Here is a 24,013-nt window from a genome sequence, read left to right as displayed (position 1 = left end):
TCCCCGTCCCAGCGCAGCGACAAGAAGTGTTCCTTTAGTTTTGGTGCTCAACTTGGCATTGCAAATCATTAGATCAGATATGACGCTCACTCCCGTCACAATCAGTGATACATGTGAATCCATGTTGTACATATTCGTCCGACCACTTTCTTCTTTTGCCCAACATGGATTAAAATATGAACAAAGAATTCACACGGCGTACTATCACGACAGTCGCACGTTGACTACTGGGCGCACTAAATTCCCTGCAGCACTGATTGGCCAAACAGTGACGCAGCCAGTGATGGCCAAGCGGGGTCTGTCATCACGAATTTACACGATAATTCGGGTGTGTCCGGACCTCAGCACCGGAGGCTCTGCCGAACCCCTGAGACCGACTCACCGAACCCCTAGGGTTCGATCGAACACAAGTTAAGAACCACTGCCTTATGCAAAGTTTTTTTTTCCCTTCCATAAGAAAAAGTATAACATGCATAACAAAAAGTGTTCTTAAAACATGATACAATACTGAAAATCCCATCCTTAAGCATTTCAACTCAAATGGCAAAACAGCAAGATAACACAACAGTACGTTTATTTATATATAAATACATCTTTTTTTATTGTTCACATACCAGCCAGAACTGGGATCATTCTCAGCTCTATGTTCGTGTACAGCTCCCACAGGCCTCGTCTCTGGGGATAGATTTTTTTTTATAAGCCCCATCAACGTTAAGTTCTCCTGAGACTTTGTATATACCTGCTTACCTGCAGTTGAGAAGAAATTTCTGTGTGTAGGCAGTACAGCAAATAAAGTCCAGAGATGATTTGTGAAACCTTGAAGAAAAATACCATTCTTACTAGATCTACTATGCATTCTAAGAATTCGATAAAAAAGGGTTACAGATTTTTTTAAAAGATACATTTGAAGGGATTCATAGCAAACCTTCCTAGATCTGTGACTATGAGCTGAAATACATTGTTTCTTGTGTTTTAACAGAAGGTCTGTGTAGTTCATTGAGGGATTTGCTGGATCCAGGAGCCATCCGGATACTTGTGGATCGTGTATTTCACAACCTGCCACTTTAGAGTTAGAAAAGTGTTTGAACTAGAAATTTATAGAAGTGTTCATATGTACAAACACTTTAGCAGACACAATTCTTAGTGAGGCTGGAGAAGTGCTACTATTAAGTGTGTGGTCTGTAAGATAAACCTTGTTTCCAGTTCAGGTCTTGTCTGTAGACGTGCAGCATTGCATAAAACAATTCTTTGGCTTTGTAGCAGATAACAGGTTTGGTTCCTGTGAGCACTTTCAGCAACATATCTCTGTCAGGGAAACAGAGTCACAAATAAAAAAGAACAATAATTCTTAATTGTGAGCAAAAATTATAGCTGCATCAGACATGCCGACAAAAAAGTTGAATTTGCTTGTTTGAATCCTGCTGCGCCCAAACTGGAGTGTGTGCCAACTTGAGGTAGACCAACTCATCCTCTGGTGCGACCAAGTCTACCGGAATGACCGCCTCCTGACTCTTCTTCATTAAAATGAGGACGCCAGTGCATGGTAGTGATAGCCTCTGTTTCAAGAATGCATAAAGCAGCAGACAGGACAAGATCAAAAATGATATTGTTAATACAGTAGTTGGGTATTAAAATGTACACTCTAACCTGATCTGGATCCAGCTGTGTAGAGCCGTCCTGGTACACAATGGTTAGCAACAGCACATTAGCCTCCTCAGCCATTGTAAGCATCTGCAATCTCTCCACTGCTGTCAGCCTCCGAGAATCCTTGACTCTACTGTCAGATGTTAGTGCTGTGATTATTGAGCAATTTTTGGATCCGTTTTCAGGTTCATCCGTATGAGCAGCCTCACAATTGGATTTGGGCTGTTTGGCAGTTTGCTGACACCTTCCATTGTTTGTTCTGTTCTTCAGCTGTTTGGCTTTCAGATATGCTGATGAATTTTTTTGGGTGTTCTTTTTGGATTTTTTCAAAAGTTTATCCACTTTTGTTTCAGACGTTGGTCCTTTGGGTAAATCTGACTGTTTGGGTAGACACCTTGAGGTCATTTTCTTTTTTGACTTGATTAAAGTTTCAGGGGGTTTCCGAAGAGAAGAACAGGTGGGCGTCCATCTTGAATAACACCCGCCAAGGGAGATTTTATGAGGCGGTTCAGAATTTTTATGTTGCTTAAATCCACATTTTCTCTTTTGGGAAAATGTTTGGATCATTGCTTGCTTAGGAGAAACCGATGATGTCGATGCAGCTGTGGAGTTTTGGAAGCCTGGTGCTGGAAGTTCAATGCTTGAGCCATTTGCTGTGATGCCTTTATTGGTAACCTATGAAAATGATGGTTAAAGAAGAAAAAGGGTTAAAATCAACTTAACCAATCAGCAAAGCTCAGGCATATAAGTGGTTGGCTTGTGCCTAATAAGTTGCCGGTTAAATCCCAGCAGGATATGATTGTATTGTTCTGTCCCTAAGCAAGACGTTTAACTCGCTTAGCGCTATATGAGTAAGAAAAATGTACCGTTTACCAAAAATTAAGTCTTGTGCACACATTCATTCATGGTACATTTTTATTCACGGTGGCGAAATCGTGAATACCTGTTCTCGTCAGTGATACTAGAATGATGATGACAAGCTTATATAGCTGTATTTACCTACATGCACCGTCATGTGATCAAAAGGGCCCTAGAAAAACTGGATTGATCCATTATCAAGTTTAAGCATCAGATTTGAGAGCAGATATATAACTTACAGGAGGATGTTCAGACAGCAGCAACATCCCATGAAGAGGTTGATCCTGGAACCCCAAAATGTCAGCCCCACACAATTGGGACAATGATTGCTCTGGGCAAGCTTCAACTTGCTCATCTGAAGGAGAAAACAGGATCGAATAATCCATCTGAGGACACGCCCAGAGTGGATGTTGTGTGGCAGCACAAGGTCAGCCAACACCATAAATCCAGGTTCAGATCAATCGAACATTTTTTACAACTTGTTTCAGTGTTTGAGTTGACTCAGCAAAGTCTCATATTCTGTGATTCAAGCTCCCTTACCATGGCTGAAATCCGATCGGGCACACAACATCCCTTGAGATTGACAAGGAAGTGCATGGTCATCAAGCTTATAAAATTGCTGACGGAAGGCGCTTTGTAAGACAATGAAATGTACCACAATCTACATATAAATTGTTTCCTTCATTTGGAACCAGGACATACTGTATATACTGTATATATATATATATATATATATATATATATACATACACAGCAAGAGTTTTGCATTGGTAAAAGGTTTTTTGATTATTTATGCATAGTGTCACAGAATGTTAGCTAATGTGATTCAATGAGAATGAAATGTAACCTTAGTCTATCCAAACTTTTTCTGAGGAGGCACATTTGATGCAATGAAAACAATTGAGGGGCAATCACAAGGAACTGGCTGAATGTTCACGCACCAAATTTAAACTGTTGTATATATTTATTAGTATAAATATTTTAACATTCTCTGTTCAAAAAATTTAGATTTTTGGCAACCAGAACCCCAAACCATCGCTATAATTTAACCATGGATTGATCTGCAAAGTATATAAAAAGTGTATACCTATAAGACCTTAAGAAATGGTTTGTAATAAATATACTCATTTGTAAATACTTGGCATAAGATCCGATCTCACCTGAAATGGAAATCAAGTCATCCAAAGCCATGGCTCCTGTCACTATCTTGTCTTTATCTGTCTGTTTCATGGGGGTTTCATCCTTTAAGGTCACGTCCCAACTGGGCAGCTTCTGAATGTTATCTTCACATACATCTGTATTTTCATTCCATTTGTCTGTAGCAATATATGGAAGAACTAAATTTGAATGACCCAGGTGGCTCTCCAGTTGTACTGCTGGATGCTTTAATCCGGCTTCAACATGATCCAAGCATGACAGATCCACCGTTATACTTGCTTCATTTCCACTGCCATCTAAAGATTTTGAAGGCCCCTTCAGAATGCAATGTTTAACTGACATCTTCTCATGTTGGTGCTGATGTATTTCTTTGAAGTCAGTAGGATTATTTAGCCTGCGGTAAGATTTGATAATTGCTTTGACAGGATCTCCCTCTTCAGTTATTTTGGGGATTTTACTACACAGTTCTCTTTTCCTATCATCACTATAACTTAAATCAATGTTTCTTTTAGGGTGGGATGATGAGACAAGCTGACAATCCACATCCCAGTCCTCTCTTTGATGGTGAGGCAGTTCCTTGGAAAAAACCCTTAAGTCAGCAGGCAAGTCATCCACCGAAGATTGTTCAAGTATGTGACAAGGCTTTTTTTCATCGAAGGCACTAAAAGAAAGGACACTATTAAAATAAACAAAGCAAGAGTCTCTTCAGAAAATTCATAGTGAAAAGGACAAGGAACAGAAAACAAAAACCCATTTCTAAAAACTTTCTATCATGAACAATTAATTGACAAAACTTTAATTTTGATACATGCAAAATAATTAGACTAAAGACTAATTTGAAAGGTTATGTTACATTTAATTGCAATTTATATGTTCAGTCTGATGAGTAAAGCCAGCTTTTTAAATTTAAAAAGGTGTGATGGTTTACAATTGGTTCTTCAGCATTTTTAGAGACCTTGATAAAGGAAAAATCTTTTTTCTAATCTTCTAAATAGTCACTAACTTGACTTTTATTTTGTTGTGTAATGGTTTGACGAGAAGTTACAGTATATATAGAACTTAAGAATGTAAATCACATTCATACTTACTTTCTTATAGCAGACCCTTGATTCCAGTCCAGTTTTTCTGTCATTTCTGAAGGTACACAGCTGACATTTCTACGGTTAAAAGGGTTAACCATGTAAGACGGATCATGCTGAGATAGTGATGGCAGCTGGCTGTTGTGGTTTGCTGGGGGTTCCATGTGCACACCCGAGGCATGGTTCTGTGAGGACTGATAACCGGCCCCATACTGAGATGTGTTACTTTGGAGGGATATATCCCAGCAGGAGAAATTCTGGGTTGTTGGTGACTCTTTTGTAAAGAATTGAGTCAAGAATGAAGTTTCAAAAGTGCCTTTGTCGCTGTCCAAACATGTGACTAACAGAAAAAACATAGGAAAATAAAATTCAACAAGTGTCAAATAATGTGAAAACGTTTTGTGTCACTGATCTGACTATATATACAGTATATCTATATACATATAATAGAAGCGGCTTCTGACTTTATATATATAGATATATATACACATTTTAAAAAAGCCTTCTCCAGGCTGCCTCTGCCTTCCTCTGAAATGGAAAATATTTCTGGCCAGAGAAAATAAACGTCTTTTTTGCTCGGGATGCTTGCCAACTTTGAATAAGCAAGGGAAGATGTATGCATGAACTTAAATGATAACTTAAATGTCAACGTTTACCAAAAACACTGAAGAACTACATTATCAAGACAAGACCATCTGCTGTAAGAAAGAAGAACATTTGATAGAACTCTACCTAATAAAGGAATCACCTCAATGCACAAATTATTTGATAATATTAAAAAATGTACTTGTTCTCCATTATGGCATTTGTTACATTACCCTGTAATGTCTACCATAAACAATAAAACAAATCAACATTTAATCAACTCACTGTGCCCGTTACTTTTATTATGATGGCTTTCGTTGGTGCTGTGATTCTGAGCCCAAAGAGCGGCCAAAATCTTCTGAGCTGCATCTGACAGGGAACCTATATAAAGCCTGCAGCTAGACTTGTTCATACTGTGCCTCTCAGGGATCCTGTTAACTGTGACATGTTCAGCCTTCCCTGGCCTAAATGAGACAAATCGGAGAAGTCAAGTTAGTATCACAGGACACATTTTTTAATAATATAATAAAATCAGACAATGGGAACAAACACAAAACAAATTTTATTGAACAGTTTTGAAACATTTCTCTTATGATATAATAAACAAAACAAACATGTTTGTGTTATTAATGGGAATCTGATTTAACAGATATGATTGAAAGTCATCTCACACAGAATATCAATGACACTAAAATAAAGGAAACAAAATGCAGCCATTTGTTCCAGCCATGGTCATCACTCTAGCGCACTCCTGATGTTCAGCTGGCTCTCTGAATCTTCCACCACTTTCTGCAGAAGACGGGGATCTAAGTGGAAGTAGATGTACAGTTCCCTCTCCCTCCTCAAGAGGGCGTTACGCTCCAGTTGCGAGCCTTTGGTTTTTATTTCCATAATTATTTTGTGCATTAGATCTTGCAAGTTCTTCAACCTGGACTCTGCATCCACAAGCTTGGTCATCAGCTCCTGAGGGAACATATGATCATAAATTAATGCATTTTTTTTTTAAAAGTTGTAGTTTTATCAATTACTATTTCTAGCAGTTTCCTGATGTCCCCATGGACTGCTTAGAGTTTTTAAATATATCTCCAATATATATTAAGGCCTGCCCTTTTCTTCATCTTCCTTGTTTGCTGCTAGAATCTGCACACTTATGCAATTATTAAGTGTTTTATGTATTAAAAATCTGTTTAAAACTGACCATGAAGCAGGGTAAATAGACTACATCATTTGTGTTGCTACATACTATACTGTGTTTTTTTGCTAAATAAAACAATGTTAAATGATTTCAGCAACATTTGACAACAACACAAAGAAAAGTAAACAAACATTTTTAACTGACATCTGTACCGCACATGCACAACCACCTAGTGACTGAATTTATAATCACCATTTATATTATCTTGTGTTCAGAATTCTCAGAAACAGAGTGCAACATTTACCACCGTGAAACAAATTGAATTTTGAATTTTTCGACTTTAAATGGCATGGAATAAAGTGATTCCAAGGTAAAGAATATGAAAAACACAACTTGCCTCTCAAACGCAAAAAAATGTTGAATTGGACTCAACTTAAATTTTTAAAAAATAAACCCACCTGTGCATTGGGACAGAGTAGCTCCTGGTCAGTGAGCACCATTGAACATACCTGTGAACCCAAGACCAGTTGCTGTAGCTCTGCGTACATGGCACGGTGAAGCTCTTCAGAATGGCAGCTGAAAGACACTGCAGTGCTGTACTGCTGGCGCTCAGCGGAACTCAGCGCATCCCGGGTCAACTTAAGATTGTCCACGAGGTCGAAGGCACCTTGGTTCAGTGCCTCATAAGTCCAAAACGGGTCAGTTCTGTCATTACCCAAATCTTGATCGAGTATCTGAAAAAGCCTAAATGAGGGAAATGAATTAGAACTTGGCTGTGAAGGTTTACATTAAATGCATTTTTATAAATTTCACTTTGCTGGTAGTTCCCTTAAGTTCTGACACAAACTGAGACAAAAATGTAAATACAATTTTAAATCAAACAGTTGAGTAGTTAAAGGGATTTATCCTTAAATTTGTAATATTTCACAAATATCTGGTTATTTATTCATATTAAGCCATGATGAAAAAAACATGTATACTTAACAAACACAACTGTATATATACAGTATATGTATGTATATGTATACATGTTCCCATGACCAAATATTGACAATCTTTGAATCTACAATAGCACAATAAAATTTGAGTTCATGTTCTGTTTTTTGTAAACAAGCTTTAAAGGCAAAGCCCAGGTTAATACCTTCTGAATGCTGTGTCCTTGCAGCTTATGATGGGATTTGGATGATTGTTAACTTCAAACTCAGGATGAAGCAGACACTCAATTCTCTTGGAAGCCATCGTCTCTTCATTCAAGAGTTTACAGTTAACTTTTTCTAGAATACTTTGACATGTAGTCCAGTCTCTCAACTCCATCTCTTGAGCAAGGAGGAGAACTTCAAAAGATGCTTTCTGACGGAGCAAGTAATCCCGTACCTTGACAGAAATTAAAGAAATTATGCATTGTACAACATCAAAAATGTGCAGTGGTCAACTTATTTCCTGATCAAACTGGACCAAAATGCTTAAATAGTTGAGAGTGATCGATCATTTGAAGTTTGAAACCTAAAATTACTACAATCCTTGATTTGAATTATCAATTTGCCCAGCTGTTTATTGGTGTTCTGGTAACTTTCACAGTCTGTTCGTAGCATTAGCCACCAAGCCTCACATGTTTCCACAGCACAATGTAATATTTTGATTCCATAAACTTTTGCTACAAAAATGCAAAGAAGTTGAATTGTATAAGCCAGTTCCAATAGTACTGTTGGGTACCTATTTTAGGGCAGGTAAATCTTGCCCCAAAACCTAGATTAGATTCGATTGATTTTATGAATCCCTTTGGAAATATCCTTCAGGAAATCAGTGTTAAAGCTCAGATCTAATATGGCACTTACACTAACAAATTAAAAAAAAGAGCATTATGACAACAACAAACCTGATCCTGTCTTGATGTAAGGAAGTTCTGCCTGGCCAGTTGGAGAGCGAGGTCTCCCCTGACCACTGGCACATTCAGTAGCTTTCCTGACTCTCTGAGAGCAATAGGTACAGGGCCATGTAGCAAATAATCCAGCTCCGCTTCAAGCGCTTGCAACTCCTTTTTGGAAATATCCCCCCGCACATGAAATGAGGAGGATATAGAAATGCCCTGGTGGGTTTAAAAATAAACAATTATTCTAGAGACCTAAACAGTGGTACATAAACATGTTTACCTTGGTGTATGAGGACTTTTCAGAGAGCCACTGCAGACCAGCCATTACACTCTTCTCTTCTGCGGTGGCCTGCATCAGCTGATGCTGAGCTATTATGTGAGACCACTGAAGTCTGGTCATCTCTGTCCTTTGTTTATCCACAAGTCGCTCTTCTTCATCTCCATTTTCTTTTTCATTGCAAACATCAGCTTCACAAGAACTTATGTCCAAGACTTGGAATCTCTCAGGGCAGGAAGTATCTACAATGTCTGAGATGCCTTGGAAAAACTGTTTTTGACTAAAAGCAGCAAGTGTTTTAGTATTAACTTCTTCCTGACGCAGATATGGATTTAACGATAGCTGGGAGAGAAGGGTGATTGGCACTTTATCCACTGAAATATGTTCTGGTTCAGCTGGCAAAAATGAAGAAAGCTTGGAAACTTCATCTATGAGGTTATCCAAGAGGGCATTAGCATCTGAATTCTCAGCACCGAGACATGAATTGACCTCCTTAAGGCTAGACACAGAATTTTCCAACTCTGCAATTAGACGCAGGTCAACGTCTGAGCAAGATGTGGCGATTACTTGGAGCCTGTTGTAGCGTTGTTGTTTCAGAGTCTTCTCTTTACGGAGTTCCAAGAGCTCAGCCTCCAAATCCTCTATGGTCACATGACTGTCTTCCGCAAACTTGGTTGATGAATGGGTTCCTAGTATTGCGCTGTTCTCTTCTGAAGGTCCAATTGTTTTGAGGACCTCACTAAGGGCAGATTCATTAAGGATTGGTTTCCCAGATTTTCTAAGCCTTTGAAAGGCAGTTGCTTCGTCCAGGGACAATACATTTTTACGGGTGAGGGTCTGACACACAAACCGAAGGAATTGGAGATTTTCCGGGGCACAGTCAAACAGCCAGTCAAACTCCGAAGGCTTCAGTGATGATGCGCCGGGATATCCCAGACGATTTAAGGCTTCAACAAAATCCTTACCATCCAACATAGTGGCCCAGCAAACTATGCACCACGTAATAGACCAAAATCCAGACTAATAAGGGAATGATAGTGGGTCAGTTGAAAATAGAAAAACAAAAGGGGGTGGATTAGATGTCATGAGACAAAATAAAACAAACCAACATTGAAATATTGGCCAAAAATATGTTTTTTTAAATGGTTAAAACATGTTTAAGGTAAAAACGTTTTACATACATTTTATATATTAATGGAGATTCATTTCCGTATTTTACAAAAAATTCATGTAATGAAGTTCATTTGCTCAGCGTCGTAGTCTGTGATTGGTGTTTCTTCTTTGATTTTTAAAACAATATTTTATCACGAAACTATCATTTCCTAATGCAGAGTGAGAAAACTATTTTACCAGATTTATTTTATATAAGCTAGTTTAGCTTCTGTAAATTGAAACACTGCTATGACGCACCAGTTTAAAAAAAAGATTTAAATTGTAAAGTTTTCCTAGCACGGTTGTGGTAATAATACGGATGAAGCATCATACTGGTTTATAAAAGAGGAATGACGTCATATACTTACATGTTATCGATTTCGTTTCGTTAGTTTTCAGATGAGAGTAGCGTGTTAGCTCGCGCCCAAAACCAAACATCCAGCGTCACAATTTTTACGACCAACGTCACGTCCTCCTCAACAAGAAGCGTCAGAACGCTCAACTTTTAGCCAATCGTATTGAGGAAGAGGCGGGACATCCGGTCTTCTCGTGACCGACAGTCGTTGCTCGAACCCCTCGAAGACACGCTGCTGCAGATACAACTTACTGGTAGGTTATTTATAGAACTGCATAAACATTGACCAGGTATAGCTCCAGCTAAACGATAATATGTTTACATCTGAATTGCGTTCAGACCTCTTGTGTAACACAAACCTTTTGTTTTTGTCTATTCAATTCCAAATCTGTTTTTTAAAACAGCATCATATTAGTATTTTCTTGTTAACTACCTACGTATATGTTATGTGTTGTGTTTTTTCTTTGTCCGTTTAAAAAAGTTTATACAGTCACAAATATCAGTACTTGTTGCGGTTCAATTTTCTTCCTTACTTAACACACCGTAAATACAAGCTAACATGCCAGAAAATGGGGATCATAATCTTTCTTATTATTCTTCTCTTCTGTTTTAAGTCTCCCTGTCAACAGGAATCATGGCACTAGCTAGGATGTGGGTCCTCACCAAGCACTTCGATGGATTCCCAAAAATGAGTGACTTTCAGCTGAAAGAAGAGCAACTTTCTGAACTAAAAGATGGAGGTAAATTATCAGTTTTATGTTGGGTGGCTGTCATCTTTTACATGTTTGTTTTGGAAATCTATAAAAAAAAAATAATCCATGGCCTGAATCCATCCTGTTTACTGCACACAGAACCCAGATTTCAAGATGTCAGATGGTTGACTCACTACAGCTACACCTTTCATCAATTTCAGAAGAACAAGCACCATCTTTTCCAACTGATCTCACCAGACAAACAAGCCTTTATCTTTATCAATCCTCTGTGTTGCAGATGTGCTGTTGGAAGCTGTGTTCCTCAGTGTGGATCCGTACATGAGGTGAGTTAATGACTATCTTTGAATGCAACCAAAAAATGTTGTTTTGTAAATCTATTTTTCCTTTTTTTTAATCTCCAGACCTTTCAGCTCCTTTCGCATGAAAGAAGGCGATGTGATGATCGGGACTCAAGTGGCTAAGTAAGAGAAAAAAAAGTGTGCTGAAAAGGCTGCACTTGTGTGCATCATGCATCTGTTTGTAGTTAATGAAAGTCTTTGATTTTGGAAGTCAATGATTTATAGGAAAACATTCCAGATGCTTGGTCGGTTCTTCTGACGCATTGTTTCTGCTAGAACTATAAACGGAGAATAACATACTGACCACGCAGTTGAGTTTGGCCCTTTTTAAACACAAATGGCAACTTTCTCTTTCTTCTGTTTTACATTATTTAAGTTCAACTATATAACTTCTCTTTGTAGAGTGGCTCAAAGCAAAAACTCCGCATTTCCTGTTGGAAGCCATGTTGTTGGTCGCTGTGGATGGCGAACACACACTGTGAGTGATGGAACTGAACTGATTCCTATCATGAAAGATTGGCCCCAGGATGTGTCCTTGTCTCTCGCTTTGGGCACTATTGGCATGCCAGGGTAAGAAAAATATCAGACAATGTGAACACAAACCTAAACTATGGTGTCTTCATCTCCAGAACTTTATTTGCAAAAATTGGAATGGATTTTTTAAAATTCAATATCTAATATAACTTTTAATCTACAAACTATTGATTTAGATTATTGCAAAAATGCAATGCTTAACCCTTTTGTAATCTCAGGGTTAAGGAGTCCTTTAGGCCCGAAAACAAATGTGTTTGAGATATCCCTTGTTTTTTTTCTGGTTCAACAGCTTGTTTATTAGGAACCTCAGGTATTTAAAAAAAATCCTTTAGGCTTTTACATTTAAAATGTTAAATTTAGCCATTTAATATTCCATTTCCATATGCTCCCATATATACTTCCATATATAAACATGTTTTGAATATAAAATTAAGTTATAAGTAAATGCCTAATCCCCACACGACCATGTATTCTATAACAATGTTTTTTCAATAACAGATCCTCATAGCAGTAATCCTCTACAAAAGTAGTTTTAAGGGCCTATACTGAACTTCTTCTTCCAGACTGACTGCTCTATATGGACTAGAAGAAGTTCTTGGACTGAAGCAGGGCGAGACTTTGCTGGTCAACGCAGCAGCAGGTGCAGTCGGCTCAGTGGTGGGTCAGATAGCGAAGATAAAGGGCTGCAAGGTGGTGGGCTCCACAGGCTCTGATGCTAAAGTGGCCTTTCTTAAAGAGCTGGGCTTCGATGAGGCCTTCAACTACAAAACGGTAACCTCTCTGGAGGATTCTCTGAGAGCGGCAGCACCTGACGGATACGACTGCTTTTTTGAGAACGTAGGTGCCAGACGATAAGATATTTGAGAATATATTTCCATATGTTCCTTTTCGTTTTCATCATATGTGGGCGGCCCATTTATATATCATAGGTGGGCGGCCCCTTCTCCAGCTTGGCTCTGTCACAAATGAAGGACTTTGGAAGGATCGCCGTGTGTGGAAGTATATCGACATACAACGATACCACACCACAGTTGGGTGAGTTGAAAATGCTGTTAAAATCACATCTGAAATCCGTGTATCATGGTGTCACAAACTTCTGAAAAATAAACAACTGTTACAACAAACTCACTGGGTTACATTAAGCTCACAAACATCCAGTTGAGCCTTTTCTGTGAAGTAAAAAAACTGTCTTTTGGTGAATAAATTCATCCAATTGCAATGTGTTGCATTCCACTTGGGTTGGTGTATCTGTTGGGGTGTAAGAAAATGTCAATAGAGTTTTAGAGAAATCTATAGAGACATTTTTCACTACTGTATTAATATTCAGCAGCACTGTTTTGATTCTCATAACTTTATTTAATGGTTTACTTTAGAAAATGAAAGAAATGTTGTGTAGTATCCGTCTATTTTTATTTACAATTAATGTTTACATTTCCGCGGTTTATTTGTTGATTCGATCGGTTTGACCTAAAAACATAACGCACGCAGTTACTTATCTTTAACAGTAGAGGGCGACACATTACTGCTTCAAAGACTGACTCATTTCAGATTTTGTCCATTGCTCTTAGGACCATATGTACAAATGACTATGATCATAAAGCAGCTCAGGATGGAGGGTTTCATGCAGTCCAGATGGGAACACAAACATCCTGAGTCGCTCAAGAAGCTAATGGAATGGCACAAGGAGGTTTGTATTCCTTTTTTTTGTACGAGTGTAAACTACATTTCAAACATTTTAGTGACTCTACTTGTCTGTGTTTATCTGCAGGGCAACCTAAAGTGTCGGGAACACATCACTAAGGGCTTTGAGAATATGCCTGCTGCCTTCATGGGCATGCTGAAAGGAGAAAACACCGGCAAGGCTGTCATCAGTGTCTGAAGCATGCGCTCACTACAGTCATACAGAATGAATTGACATATTTTTAGTACACAAAGCTTTTTGAAAAAGTTAGTAAAACATGGATATGTACTATAATACTAGTCTCTTAAAAATGTTTGCATTCAACCTGTTACAGTACTGCTTTACCTACCCTTCGTGTAGTATTTTTTTTTTGACTAAAAGCTTGTCTTTGTGTAAAAACTCATGACTTCATAATAAATGAAATAAAACACAACCAAAATATGTACATTTTCTTTCTATGTGTGAAAATTCTCATGCTTCAAGTGATGTTGAGCTCACTGAAAAGTAAAATTGTAAAGGAAGTTAGTTATATGTTTGTACTATCCTTACATCATATCAACATATGTATGTCCTTACATCAGTGATCTGATCCAGCCATACAACCCAGCTCGGGCTCTGAGGTCTGTGGATCAGAATCTGCTGATGGTTCCTGAACACGCTTCCGGACCAGAGGAGAGAAATCCTTCTTGCTCCTTAGCTTTGGATCGATCTTCCTCTCCCTCTGTGTTTAATGGATCTACTGACTCCTTCAAGAAACATCTCAAGACACTTTTGTTTGTGCAGGCTTTTGCTTGATTTCCTGAGACTCCTTTGTTTGTCTCTGTATTGTCTTGACCTTTTAGCATATATTTATTGAGTATTGTTTTGATTGTTTATGCGCTTTGTGACCCTGGCCTGGAAAAGCGCTCCACAAATATAAATTACTTACTTACTTACTATTTGACAAATCATGCAAGAAGAGAAACAAGGTTAAGTCTTTTGCTCAAAAGGACATGACGGTCCAGTTTTAAACTTATAAAATTATCAACTGTCAAGTCAAACACAAATAATTGTATCTAAACCCTAAATTTACAAATGACTCGATGTTAATTATTTGACAAACAAATATATAAAATATAGCTTTTATGTAAGAAAGCTTTCATTCAACTCTATTGTACAAAAAAGTGGATTCTTGACGTTGGGCCGGTACGTAATTCCAGGGAAATGTATCATTGCGCAAACATCTGGCTTTACGGTAATGGGCGATTTCTGTCATGTCATTGTGACTTGAATTAACTGTTCATATCCTCCGTTGGGGTGACGAGGCCTAGAAACTCACTTTCAACACCAGGTCCTACATTATTTTCTATTTTATTTATTATAAAAAAAAACAGGAATAGGACTTTTGCTCCTTGACCGAATCGACGTCAGAACACTTAAGCGTGTCAAACAGGAAATCAATTGTAGTTCCTGTTTGTCCTTCCAGTTGGAAGTTCTTATTGTTTAATATTTTTATTTGCGATGTCAAGAAGACTTAGATGTATATTTTAAACAATTTATAATTCCATTAAAACCCTATATATGAACGAAACAGTGGATAGAGTACTAACTAAACATAGTTTAAAATACGTCCCATGCTCTTATTTTATATGAATCACTTCCGTCCACTTCCGTCGTAACTATATCGTACTTTGTGCACTCCCAATAAAACGCAACGTGCTGAGAGAGGAGCTCGCGAGTGACTTCATTCATTCCTTGTTTTGTTTGGACGCGTCAAGAATCTACCACCATGCCTGTTCTTGTAGTAGAGTCCGCGGTAAGATGACAGCTTCACTCTCTCTACGAAGGTCTACTGTAGTCCGTATTTGTGTGTCTATTATCCTTGGTGTTGCCGCTTCGACGACCCACGCCTGCCTGGTCCCGTGACTCCCGGATCGGTAATAACGGAAAGTTGTTATGTTATAAAATACGCAGTTCTGAGTTAATTGTTTAATCGATATCTGCACCCCGAGTTAGGAGTCTGTCATATGACGATCAATAACAATACACAGCTTCGTGTGGAAGCACATTTCAAGAATGGACTCTAAAATGTTATTTTATCTTCACCTGGGTAGGTAGAGCAGGTGTGTTATCAGCCCGAATATTGCCGATGATCACCGAGTCGGAGAAGCGGGCAGAACAGGCCGTGCGTGTCCGTCTGCGTAATGGCGGGACTGACTGTACTTCTACCTGCTAAAATGAGGGTCTTGCGAGAATATTACCGGGAAGATTTAAAAATGAATTATGGTGTTTTCCAGATATGTCTGTGGTAGGATACACTGTGGTCGGGCAGGCATCTGGGGAGGACTACAACATGGACGGACTCGCTTCAGAGTATCTTTAACATGCTTTCTCCCTCTTGTTCAGGATCAGTTCGACGACTTCGTGGCAAAAGCCGGCGGTAAGCTGGTGGTGGTGGACTTCACTGCGACCTGGTGTGGCCCGTGCAGGGCTATTAAACCGTATTTTGAGGTACAACCTCCATTTTAACTGTCACCGACAGTTGTCTCAAGTATAAGCTAGCATCACGTCGAGGCTCGTGTACGACGTAAGGGGTCTAGTTTGGTTCATAGTTTATTATTTATATTGTATAAATTGTTTCAAATTAAAATGATTCGATTTTTTTTTTTTAACATTTAAACTTTACAGGCAAATGTGCACGTTGTTTTTTCATGTTTGTGTTGCAATTAAATTTCCGACCGCTAGATGGCAGGGGTCATTACATGCTTTGCAGCTAATGGAACAATGAAATCCTGTGATGTAAATTCTGCAGAGTCAAGTACTCTGAGAGTACTACAGATATCCTTTTCTACTTTCACAATATATAAACGCACCGTTGTCCCTGTGCATTATGCCAGATTCTTGACTGAACACAACTCTTAGAATGTTTATTTCTAGTTTTGTGTCACCTGTGGAGACTGTTCCGATGTTGATCTGTGTTTGGTGGCTTTTCAGAAATTCTCTGACGAGTACACCGAAGTGGTCTTTCTGCAGGTGGACGTGGATGACGTAGCTGTAAGTCATTTAAATATTTATTTTCTTTCTTTCAGTGGCACTACATTCAATAAAGTTGTATCCATCTAAAGGCCACTAGAAAAATATTTAAGTAAGATGTGACTTTTTTTTTGCTTCAGGAAGTGACAGAACGGTGTTCTGTTAATTCAATGCCGACGTTTGTCTTCATCAGAAATGGAAAGGAGGTGAGCACTACATAAATTAGAAAAATTCTAAATATTTATTCTAATGATGTCATTCTTTCAATGTTTCAGGTCAGTCGATTCTCGGGTGCCAATGCGGGGGCGCTTGAAGAGAAAATTAAAAGTCTTGCGTAATTTCCATCCCTTGAATCCACTCTCGTTTTGACCATGAATGAAGGAAACCCACGACCCATGATGTACAAACTTTTATTTGCCACCTCATGCATGTAGAAAATGCCCCAAGTCAGGTTTTAACTGTGGAAGTTCGTTTTATATCGATCATGGCACGTCTAAGTTTCTTTCACCAGGTGAAAATAATAATTAAAAAAAAAAGTCCAAGTGATTTGTTTGTTGTGCAGTAATTTTGTTTATATAAACTCACTCTGACGACACATACACGGTCAACAGCATTAAATGTGTCTCAACATGTATGTAAATAGTGCTTTAATATAAATGAGAATAGTTTACACATACACACCAGACGATCACAGCAATAGTTTTTACACATGATACAAGAATATAGCAGCAAATGTTTAATACTGTCGACTTTTATATGGAAAAAAAAATACAGCAATATTTTACAAAATGGTTCCTGCGTGGCCTTGATGTGGCACGAGTTGATGTTGGACATGTTTCTTCACATGGTCAGGAGCTTCAGAAGTGATAGTATCCAGACCTTCTTTTCCTGCAAAGTCAAGTGTTGTGTTGGGAAAAGACAAACCTTTGACATCTAATTACCAACACCACTGTGGCAATTTTAAAAGTGAGGAAAGTTGGTTTACCTGGAGCAGTCGTAGCCGCTCCAGCCGGCACTGCAGTGGCACCTGTTTGGCCGGATACATCTTCCTCCGTTCAGACATGGCGACGTGCACACGGCTGTCAACACCATTGACACATACTGGTTTAAAAAACGCTCTCCAGTCTCCACTGACGGCTAACACTCCATTCCGTCAGTTACTCATGAGTAAACAGGAACACAGTCATCTCTGCATTTTCCTGTTTGGCCAAGAGATCTTACTTCATTAACCTCTCGTCTGTTAACACAACCTATATCCTGTTTAAGATAAGACTCTTGAAATAGCTCCTGGCAAGAATTGACAGAGAAGCATTTCTTATTGAATATAAACATGACTCAGCATTAACAGTAAATATTCCAAACCAATGAAGGAGTTGTTATAAATGATTTCTTCTCATGTAGTTAAACTTGTCCAAAAGCCCAGTGTGAAAGCAACGCACACATCTTGACATTTAAGACCGATCCTATCAGGACGTATGATGGAGTAATGAAAGCGTTCACTGTCCCGGAAGTGTTAAAAATCTCCGCCCGATATGAACTCACCGCTGTGACACCGCGTGCCCGTCCACCCACTGGGACACTCGCACTGGTAAGGGGCGACGCAGCGACCCCCGTTCAGACACGGCAGGATGCAGATGGCTGTGGGAGAAAAGGAGGGTCAGGGTGTGAATAAACAATGAGTTTTGAAACGTCTTTCTTATTGGAGAGTTGGATGATGAGGTCATGTGACACTGAGCCTCTCTTCAGAGGGCGGCAGGTATTTCTGCCACATTCCTCTTCACAGGTGTCTTCACTTCATCAGCACACAATGACTTCAAAGTTCATTTGTCATTATGTAGAGGATAGTCAGAATTAAACATGTTTATGAAGCAGTTGACATCATACTTGTAGAAGATAATCTAGAGATAATCATTTATTTTCTATCATGTATTCTATTATCAGGGTGGAGTATTTACTTGGGACCGACACAGATCATTCAATCTTCGATGAGACTCGTCCTTCTAGTCCTGGATCAGTTGAGCAAGCTGCTCAACATTGTTGGGCCGAGGTCCATGTTGATGCAGGTTCATACTTACGCTCTTCACACAGACGACCCATCCATCCTTCTGGGCAGGAGCAGGTGTTGGGTCGCTGACACACGCCTCCGTTCTGGCACTGCAGCCAACACACGGCTGAAACACAGGAGGAGACAGTTTTGCACCAATAATATCTTTTATCTAATAGAAATCCTTCTTCTATCTAATGGAAGTGATTGCAGTGGAAATATATGGTAGTATATCATTGGCGTAAGAATTATTAAATGGTTGAATTAACATTTCAAATGTTTAAACATTTATATTTCTTATTGAAACGTTGTATTTTTTAAGCATAGAATTATTTTTATTTAATAATCTAATTAAATAATTTCTATATTGAAAGTTAGAATTTGTTGTTTTTTATTTTCTAATAATTTAACTTTTAAACATTCATATTTTCAAAATCAAAAACGTAGTTTGATATAATAATTCCAATAATTAAATGTTGGTTTAATAGTGCCACCATTTTGATATTCAATTAGGCTACAAATAAACAAATTTAAAAAATTTAGAACATTGTTATTGTTTTACATTAAAATATCAAACTATATGTTGATTTTGAAACTATCCTATCTTTAATTAGCAAATTCAACAATTCAATAAAAAAAAAAGTATTTAATTATTCTCGACCATACTATAAGTACGATAAGTATTGAAATAAATTATTCAAAAGACAAATTAAATTCAATATAAAAATGATTGAATCAATTATACAAAAAGAAAATTCAATTCCTGAAAAAATAAATTTGAACAAAGTTTTAACATTTAAAATATTAAAATCAATACTCTGATGGCACTGATATTCTTCCATTGAAACGTGTAAACTGTTCAAGCTACGTTGGTTTTCTTATCAATCATTTTTCTTCATTTTCCTCTGTACAGAAAATCTTAGAGGAGTTTGTTTTGGACCTTCCGTCATCGGTCCCTGATGATTCAGCTGCACACATTCAAGTTGTGTTAATGGGAAGACAGAGCAAAGATTTAGAAGTTTGAATCTCGCATTAATGCAGTAGAAAACCAAAGCTAGCCTTTCAGCACAGAGTCAGGAGACATAGTTATTGCAGTCCGGGTCTGTCTACCTCTGCACGTGGGGGGGGGAGTCCAGGTACCGTTCTCCAAACACCTGCTCCTTCCAACGCCCTCCATGGCATAGCCACCAAAACAAGAGAACACTGCCACGTCCCCGAACTGGAACACTGCCCCACGTACCACCCCATTGGCAACATGGTGAGGGGGGCCACAGGACACCCCTGTACAACAACCCAACGACCCAGGAGTTACTCACTACACCACCTTTTTCATCTGGAATTATGTCAGTGAACTCAAGTTTGTTAGATTCCTGGGTTGTTGAAATAAAACTGGGCTCACAGGATGATCTCACTGAGAGAAGTGAACAAACACACTTTGTTTAACACTAACTCATGAAACACCCAGAGCAGAGGTGCACATCGGAACTTTCTTAGGACACCACATTCGGACTTTGAGCGCGGAGTGGGGCGGTCAAGCTCAAAATAAAATAAAATACTGTAAATAAGAAGAATAACGCAATATTTCAGTTGTTTTTTTTATATTACATTTAATTGTATTTAAAACTTCTGGATATAAATAATGTAAGTAATAGAGGTATAGAAAACAAGTAATAGGAGTACGAAATATATTTAATATATAAAACTTCTTAAACTGTTTAAAAGTAACGTAATCAGTTATATAGCTTCACTTTGATCAAATGATGGTTGTGGAAAAACAGCTAAAGATTACTTCTGTGCGAAGACAAAGAAACTCAATCACATGCATATTTACTTGACCTTTGACTATTTACTATTTGAATTCCTCCTCACACCTTATCTTAAAGGAGTGAACAAGCCTTATGTGATTCATGGTGGTCATCTATGGAAGTATATCACTACCATAAAAGTCTTGAATTCAACATTTTAAATGTTGAAAATGTTATAATTTAAATTTTAAAGCACAGCATTTTTTTTTATTGAAAAATGGAATGTACATATTGAAAGGTTGAATTTGCTTTTATTTATTAATTTAATTACATATTTGATCTATTGAAGGATTGCAATTGTTAAATATATATATTTTAAATTTTATAAAATCTTCACATATGGTTTGATATTATAATTCCAATAATAATAATAAAAATATATATATTTTTTATTTGTAAGCTTTTAAATTCTATATTAAAATAACATTTAGACATTTTACTTTTTGAATAAGAAAATTAATCTCTATATATATATTTTTTAATTCAATTTGAAAATGTTCAATTTGTTAAAATAAATTATTTTATAAATTGAATGCTTTAAGAAACATTTGAAATAATATACAACCATTCAATATTCTGATGGCACTGATATACTCCTATAACCTTCTCTTAAACGAGGGAGAGAAGGTTGTGAATCATCCAATATAAATGTGTTTTTATGAATTGTGTTTTTATGTAAGATTTTGGATCTGGTTTCATCCGGAATGGAACCTGAATCCGTTTTACTTCAGTTTCCATGCATCCAGCAGAATAATCAACATGCAGATTAGCCACGACAACATGTGAAAAACCTGGCACTTGAGCAGAGATCAGAGGATTACTTGACAAAGGTTGTCATAGGTACATCATCACGCACAATTAGCGTGTCCACGACACCGACAGTGTTAGATGTGACATGTTTTTGTTAGAATTGTAAATGGAGAGACTTAATAATAAAACATCTGGGAACATGCAACACATGTACACAGAACAGCTTCAAAAACATGTAAAAAACTTCAATGATTTGTACAAACGTGTGTAAAAATACTATTTCTCCCATTATTTTTAAAGTCATTAACAGAGAGATACGTACTCTCACACACAGTGCTGACGGGGCTCCAGGTTCGGTCTGGTCTGCAGGTGATGGTACCACTGCCTCTCAACTGCTGACCTTTAGGGCAGGTCACACGGACAGACTGTCCCACATGAAACTCTGGGGATCTGTTCCTTCTTCCGCTGTCCCTCCATCCAGGGGGTTGAGGGCAGGACTGGGCTGTGAGCACGACAAACAAATTGAGTTTTATTTAATTTAAATGGCAATTTTCAAAATAAGAGTCTTGCGGAGTAATACTAAAGTGTTGTGCAAACTAATACTACAGAGTCTGGAAGAGTAATAGTGAAGAGTCTTACGGGGTAATACTACAGCATCTCGCAGAGTAATACTACAGAGCCTTCACGGAGTAATACTTCTGGGCCTCCTGGAGTAAAACTATAGAGTCTATAGTATAACTCTGCAACACTCTATACTATAGACTATAAAGCCTCGTTGAGTAATACTATATAGTCCTGCAGAGTAATACTACAGCGTCTCGCAGAATATTACCACAGAGTCTGGTGGAGCAATACTACAGAGCCTTGCAGAGTAATACTGCAGTGCCTCACACAGTAATACAACCATACTACTACACAACCAGAATTAAAACATAAGGTCCAATGTCCAGTTTTAGAAAAATGTAAGGATTTTAAGTGACCTTATAGTCTGAAGAATATGGTTATCGTGCAATACACGTGGATGTTCTTACGTTGACAAGAAGGGAACAGTGAGCTCCAGGTTTGGTCCCCCATACATATCACCAGAGAATCTCCCACCAGGTTGTAGCCTTTATCACACTGAAACTGCAGCGCCTGGCGTGTGTTCAGGATGTGTTCCTGCACATTACCGTGTTGTAGCTGCTTCGGGCTCTCACAACGACGGGATGCGGCTGCCAAGATAAGAAAGAACAGATGATAAAAGGGAGCCGAACAGATAAAACTAGACTGCAAGGTGTTGTTCTGTAGGAGGGGCTAGTGTGTAACTATACACCAACTATAGAGTACCTTCACACGATGGTGCCGGTACACTCCACGTTCCATTGGAGAGACACACAAGAGTTTGTAATCCAACCAGCTGCAGCCCTTCATCACATACATAGCTAGCATTGTTCATGTAAGTCTCGCCAGACCTTTGTACAACTGCATTCTTGACTTTGGGTGGGGCTCCACAGGTTTGGGCTAAAAAACAGTAAAGTTCTTATCAGAGGACTCAAGTCAGTGAACGTGCTGTGGATTATTCATACTCTTTCAAACAACCTACCAACACATAAAGGCTGAGAGCCACTCCACGTTCCATCCCCCCGGCAGGTTTGAACAGAGACCCCCTGTGTATGAACAATAAAGTCATTAACCTGGTGACTCATTACAAACTGTTTGCCTGTAAAAATGAAACCTTTTATAGAGGAAAACACTGATTCTGTTTACTGTAAATGTCTTGTTCTTCCGGGACAACTTCCTTGTGCAAACAGTGACAGACAATAAATGGCAACGAGAAACCTAAGGTTTGTGGAAATACAGCTGCAACAGGAGTACAGTTAACATTGAGTCACACAGACTGATACCTTCATGGTAAATCCAGGAAGACACGAGTACATGATAGAGTCTCCATAGTTGTAGCTGTCACCTTCAGAGAAACCATGACGAAGAGGAGAGGGTTTCTCACAAATGACCAGCTGGCATGAAAACGATGAGATGTTTGGAGCCCAGCTTCCTCCCAGCTAAAACAAAACAAGAAAGTGGATATAAATCCTCTAGAAAACTGTTATAGGTATAGAATTCAAGTTAAAAAGATGGCAAAAACAAACAAGTAGATTGTCTACTTTTGAGTGATGGGCTAATGAAACTTCAGGAATCAATGTTCTAATTTTTAGAGCTTAGTGGGTGACACTTTAAAAATGAATATGTTTTTAGTACAAAACAATACATTTTAAGGATTGAAAAGAAGAACTCATTTCACAAACATTCTTTTACACAGCTGTGACAACACCAGTGTAGTATGTGTCCTACCTGGCATTCAAAAACGGCTGATCCCTGCTCATAGAAACCAGTGGGGCAGGAAAGCGTGATGGCGCCCCCAACAGGTGTGAGTGTCTCTCCAGTGATGGTCACTTGTGGAATGGTTAAATTAGTGGGAAGCAGACAGGGAGATGGCTCACATCGAATGCTGTGTTTCGACCAGGTTCCATCACGTTGGCATGACAGAGTGTCTGTCTGCGTTGCTAGCTTATACCCATCATCACATCTGAAGCAGAAAGAAAATGTACTTGATAGACATTTGTTGTACAATGGTATAGAATGACACAGAACATGTACCCAGACCAGAAAGTCTTCTAATTACTAGGGATGGGTAACAATATGCTATACCAATATGGCGGCGGTTCTGACATATATGGCAGTAACCAGACACAGATCTTGGAGCCTCATTGCTGTCAATTTGCCTGATTAAATGTTTGGTTTAAATACACACAAGTATTAAAGAATATAGTCATGACAGAGACTCACAAGTCACTCCACATTGTCTAAGGCGCACACAATTCAGCCCAAAATGTGTTCTGACAGAAGGTGTATTATTATGGAAACATGGATTGACAAACACCAAGTTTTTGACTGATTTTTCAGTCATTATTTAAGCAGTTTTGGCACTGATATTAGATCAAACCTTAATGATACTCATCCCTTTTTTTCTTTCTTTATTTGTTTAA

At 38.3% G+C, this 24,013-nt stretch overlaps 4 protein-coding genes across 4 annotated transcripts in view; 2 read left to right on the top strand and 2 right to left on the bottom strand.

Annotated features, from left to right (window-relative positions):
* poln (polymerase (DNA directed) nu) overlaps window positions 1–9,618 on the bottom strand; it is a 30,369-nt gene extending 20,751 nt beyond the window's left edge. Inside the window, exons 1-15 of the mRNA XM_087790053.1 lie at window positions 8,610–9,618; window positions 8,336–8,545; window positions 7,601–7,833; window positions 6,918–7,203; window positions 6,064–6,287; window positions 5,610–5,788; window positions 4,749–5,079; window positions 3,663–4,321; window positions 2,742–2,857; window positions 1,648–2,319; window positions 1,387–1,556; window positions 1,193–1,305; window positions 926–1,062; window positions 748–816; window positions 615–675 (exon numbers count right to left, since the gene is read on the bottom strand). Of these exons, the coding sequence (XP_087646179.1) occupies window positions 615–675; window positions 748–816; window positions 926–1,062; window positions 1,193–1,305; window positions 1,387–1,556; window positions 1,648–2,319; window positions 2,742–2,857; window positions 3,663–4,321; window positions 4,749–5,079; window positions 5,610–5,788; window positions 6,064–6,287; window positions 6,918–7,203; window positions 7,601–7,833; window positions 8,336–8,545; window positions 8,610–9,581 (4,432 nt within the window). The 5' untranslated portion in view covers window positions 9,582–9,618. The remainder of the gene's footprint in view (window positions 1–614; window positions 676–747; window positions 817–925; window positions 1,063–1,192; window positions 1,306–1,386; window positions 1,557–1,647; window positions 2,320–2,741; window positions 2,858–3,662; window positions 4,322–4,748; window positions 5,080–5,609; window positions 5,789–6,063; window positions 6,288–6,917; window positions 7,204–7,600; window positions 7,834–8,335; window positions 8,546–8,609) is intronic.
* A 677-nt stretch (window positions 9,619–10,295) lies between these two features.
* LOC148082790 (prostaglandin reductase 1-like) lies at window positions 10,296–13,806 on the top strand. The gene is made up of 9 exons (XM_087788283.1): window positions 10,296–10,367; window positions 10,728–10,853; window positions 11,104–11,149; window positions 11,228–11,287; window positions 11,567–11,734; window positions 12,262–12,535; window positions 12,628–12,733; window positions 13,267–13,385; window positions 13,467–13,806. Exons 2-9 carry the CDS (start codon window positions 10,748–10,750, stop codon window positions 13,575–13,577), a joined length of 990 nt encoding a protein of 329 aa, XP_087644409.1. The 5' UTR covers window positions 10,296–10,367; window positions 10,728–10,747; the 3' UTR covers window positions 13,578–13,806.
* Window positions 13,807–15,043: 1,237 nt separating this feature from the next.
* LOC148082789 (thioredoxin-like) lies at window positions 15,044–16,937 on the top strand. The gene is made up of 5 exons (XM_087790050.1): window positions 15,044–15,174; window positions 15,765–15,869; window positions 16,353–16,412; window positions 16,532–16,597; window positions 16,667–16,937. The coding sequence occupies exons 1-5, from the start codon at window positions 15,148–15,150 to the stop codon at window positions 16,727–16,729; spliced, it is 321 nt and encodes a 106-aa protein (XP_087646176.1). The 5' UTR covers window positions 15,044–15,147; the 3' UTR covers window positions 16,730–16,937.
* Window positions 16,793–24,013, bottom strand: part of svep1 (sushi, von Willebrand factor type A, EGF and pentraxin domain containing 1) — a 55,119-nt gene continuing 47,898 nt past the window's right edge. Inside the window, exons 39-49 of the mRNA XM_087790052.1 lie at window positions 23,319–23,553; window positions 22,874–23,029; window positions 22,573–22,636; window positions 22,317–22,490; window positions 22,022–22,201; window positions 21,313–21,492; window positions 19,546–19,716; window positions 18,467–18,562; window positions 17,934–18,029; window positions 17,377–17,470; window positions 16,793–17,279 (exon numbers count right to left, since the gene is read on the bottom strand). Coding sequence (XP_087646178.1) covers window positions 17,249–17,279; window positions 17,377–17,470; window positions 17,934–18,029; window positions 18,467–18,562; window positions 19,546–19,716; window positions 21,313–21,492; window positions 22,022–22,201; window positions 22,317–22,490; window positions 22,573–22,636; window positions 22,874–23,029; window positions 23,319–23,553 — 1,477 coding nt within the window. The 3' untranslated portion in view covers window positions 16,793–17,248. The remainder of the gene's footprint in view (window positions 17,280–17,376; window positions 17,471–17,933; window positions 18,030–18,466; window positions 18,563–19,545; window positions 19,717–21,312; window positions 21,493–22,021; window positions 22,202–22,316; window positions 22,491–22,572; window positions 22,637–22,873; window positions 23,030–23,318; window positions 23,554–24,013) is intronic.

Source organism: Callionymus lyra, chromosome 4 (assembly GCF_982586985.1).
Source record: "Callionymus lyra chromosome 4, fCalLyr1.hap1.1, whole genome shotgun sequence".
NCBI lineage: Eukaryota > Metazoa > Chordata > Actinopteri > Syngnathiformes > Callionymidae > Callionymus > Callionymus lyra.
This window is presented reverse-complemented; position numbering and strand designations above follow the sequence as displayed.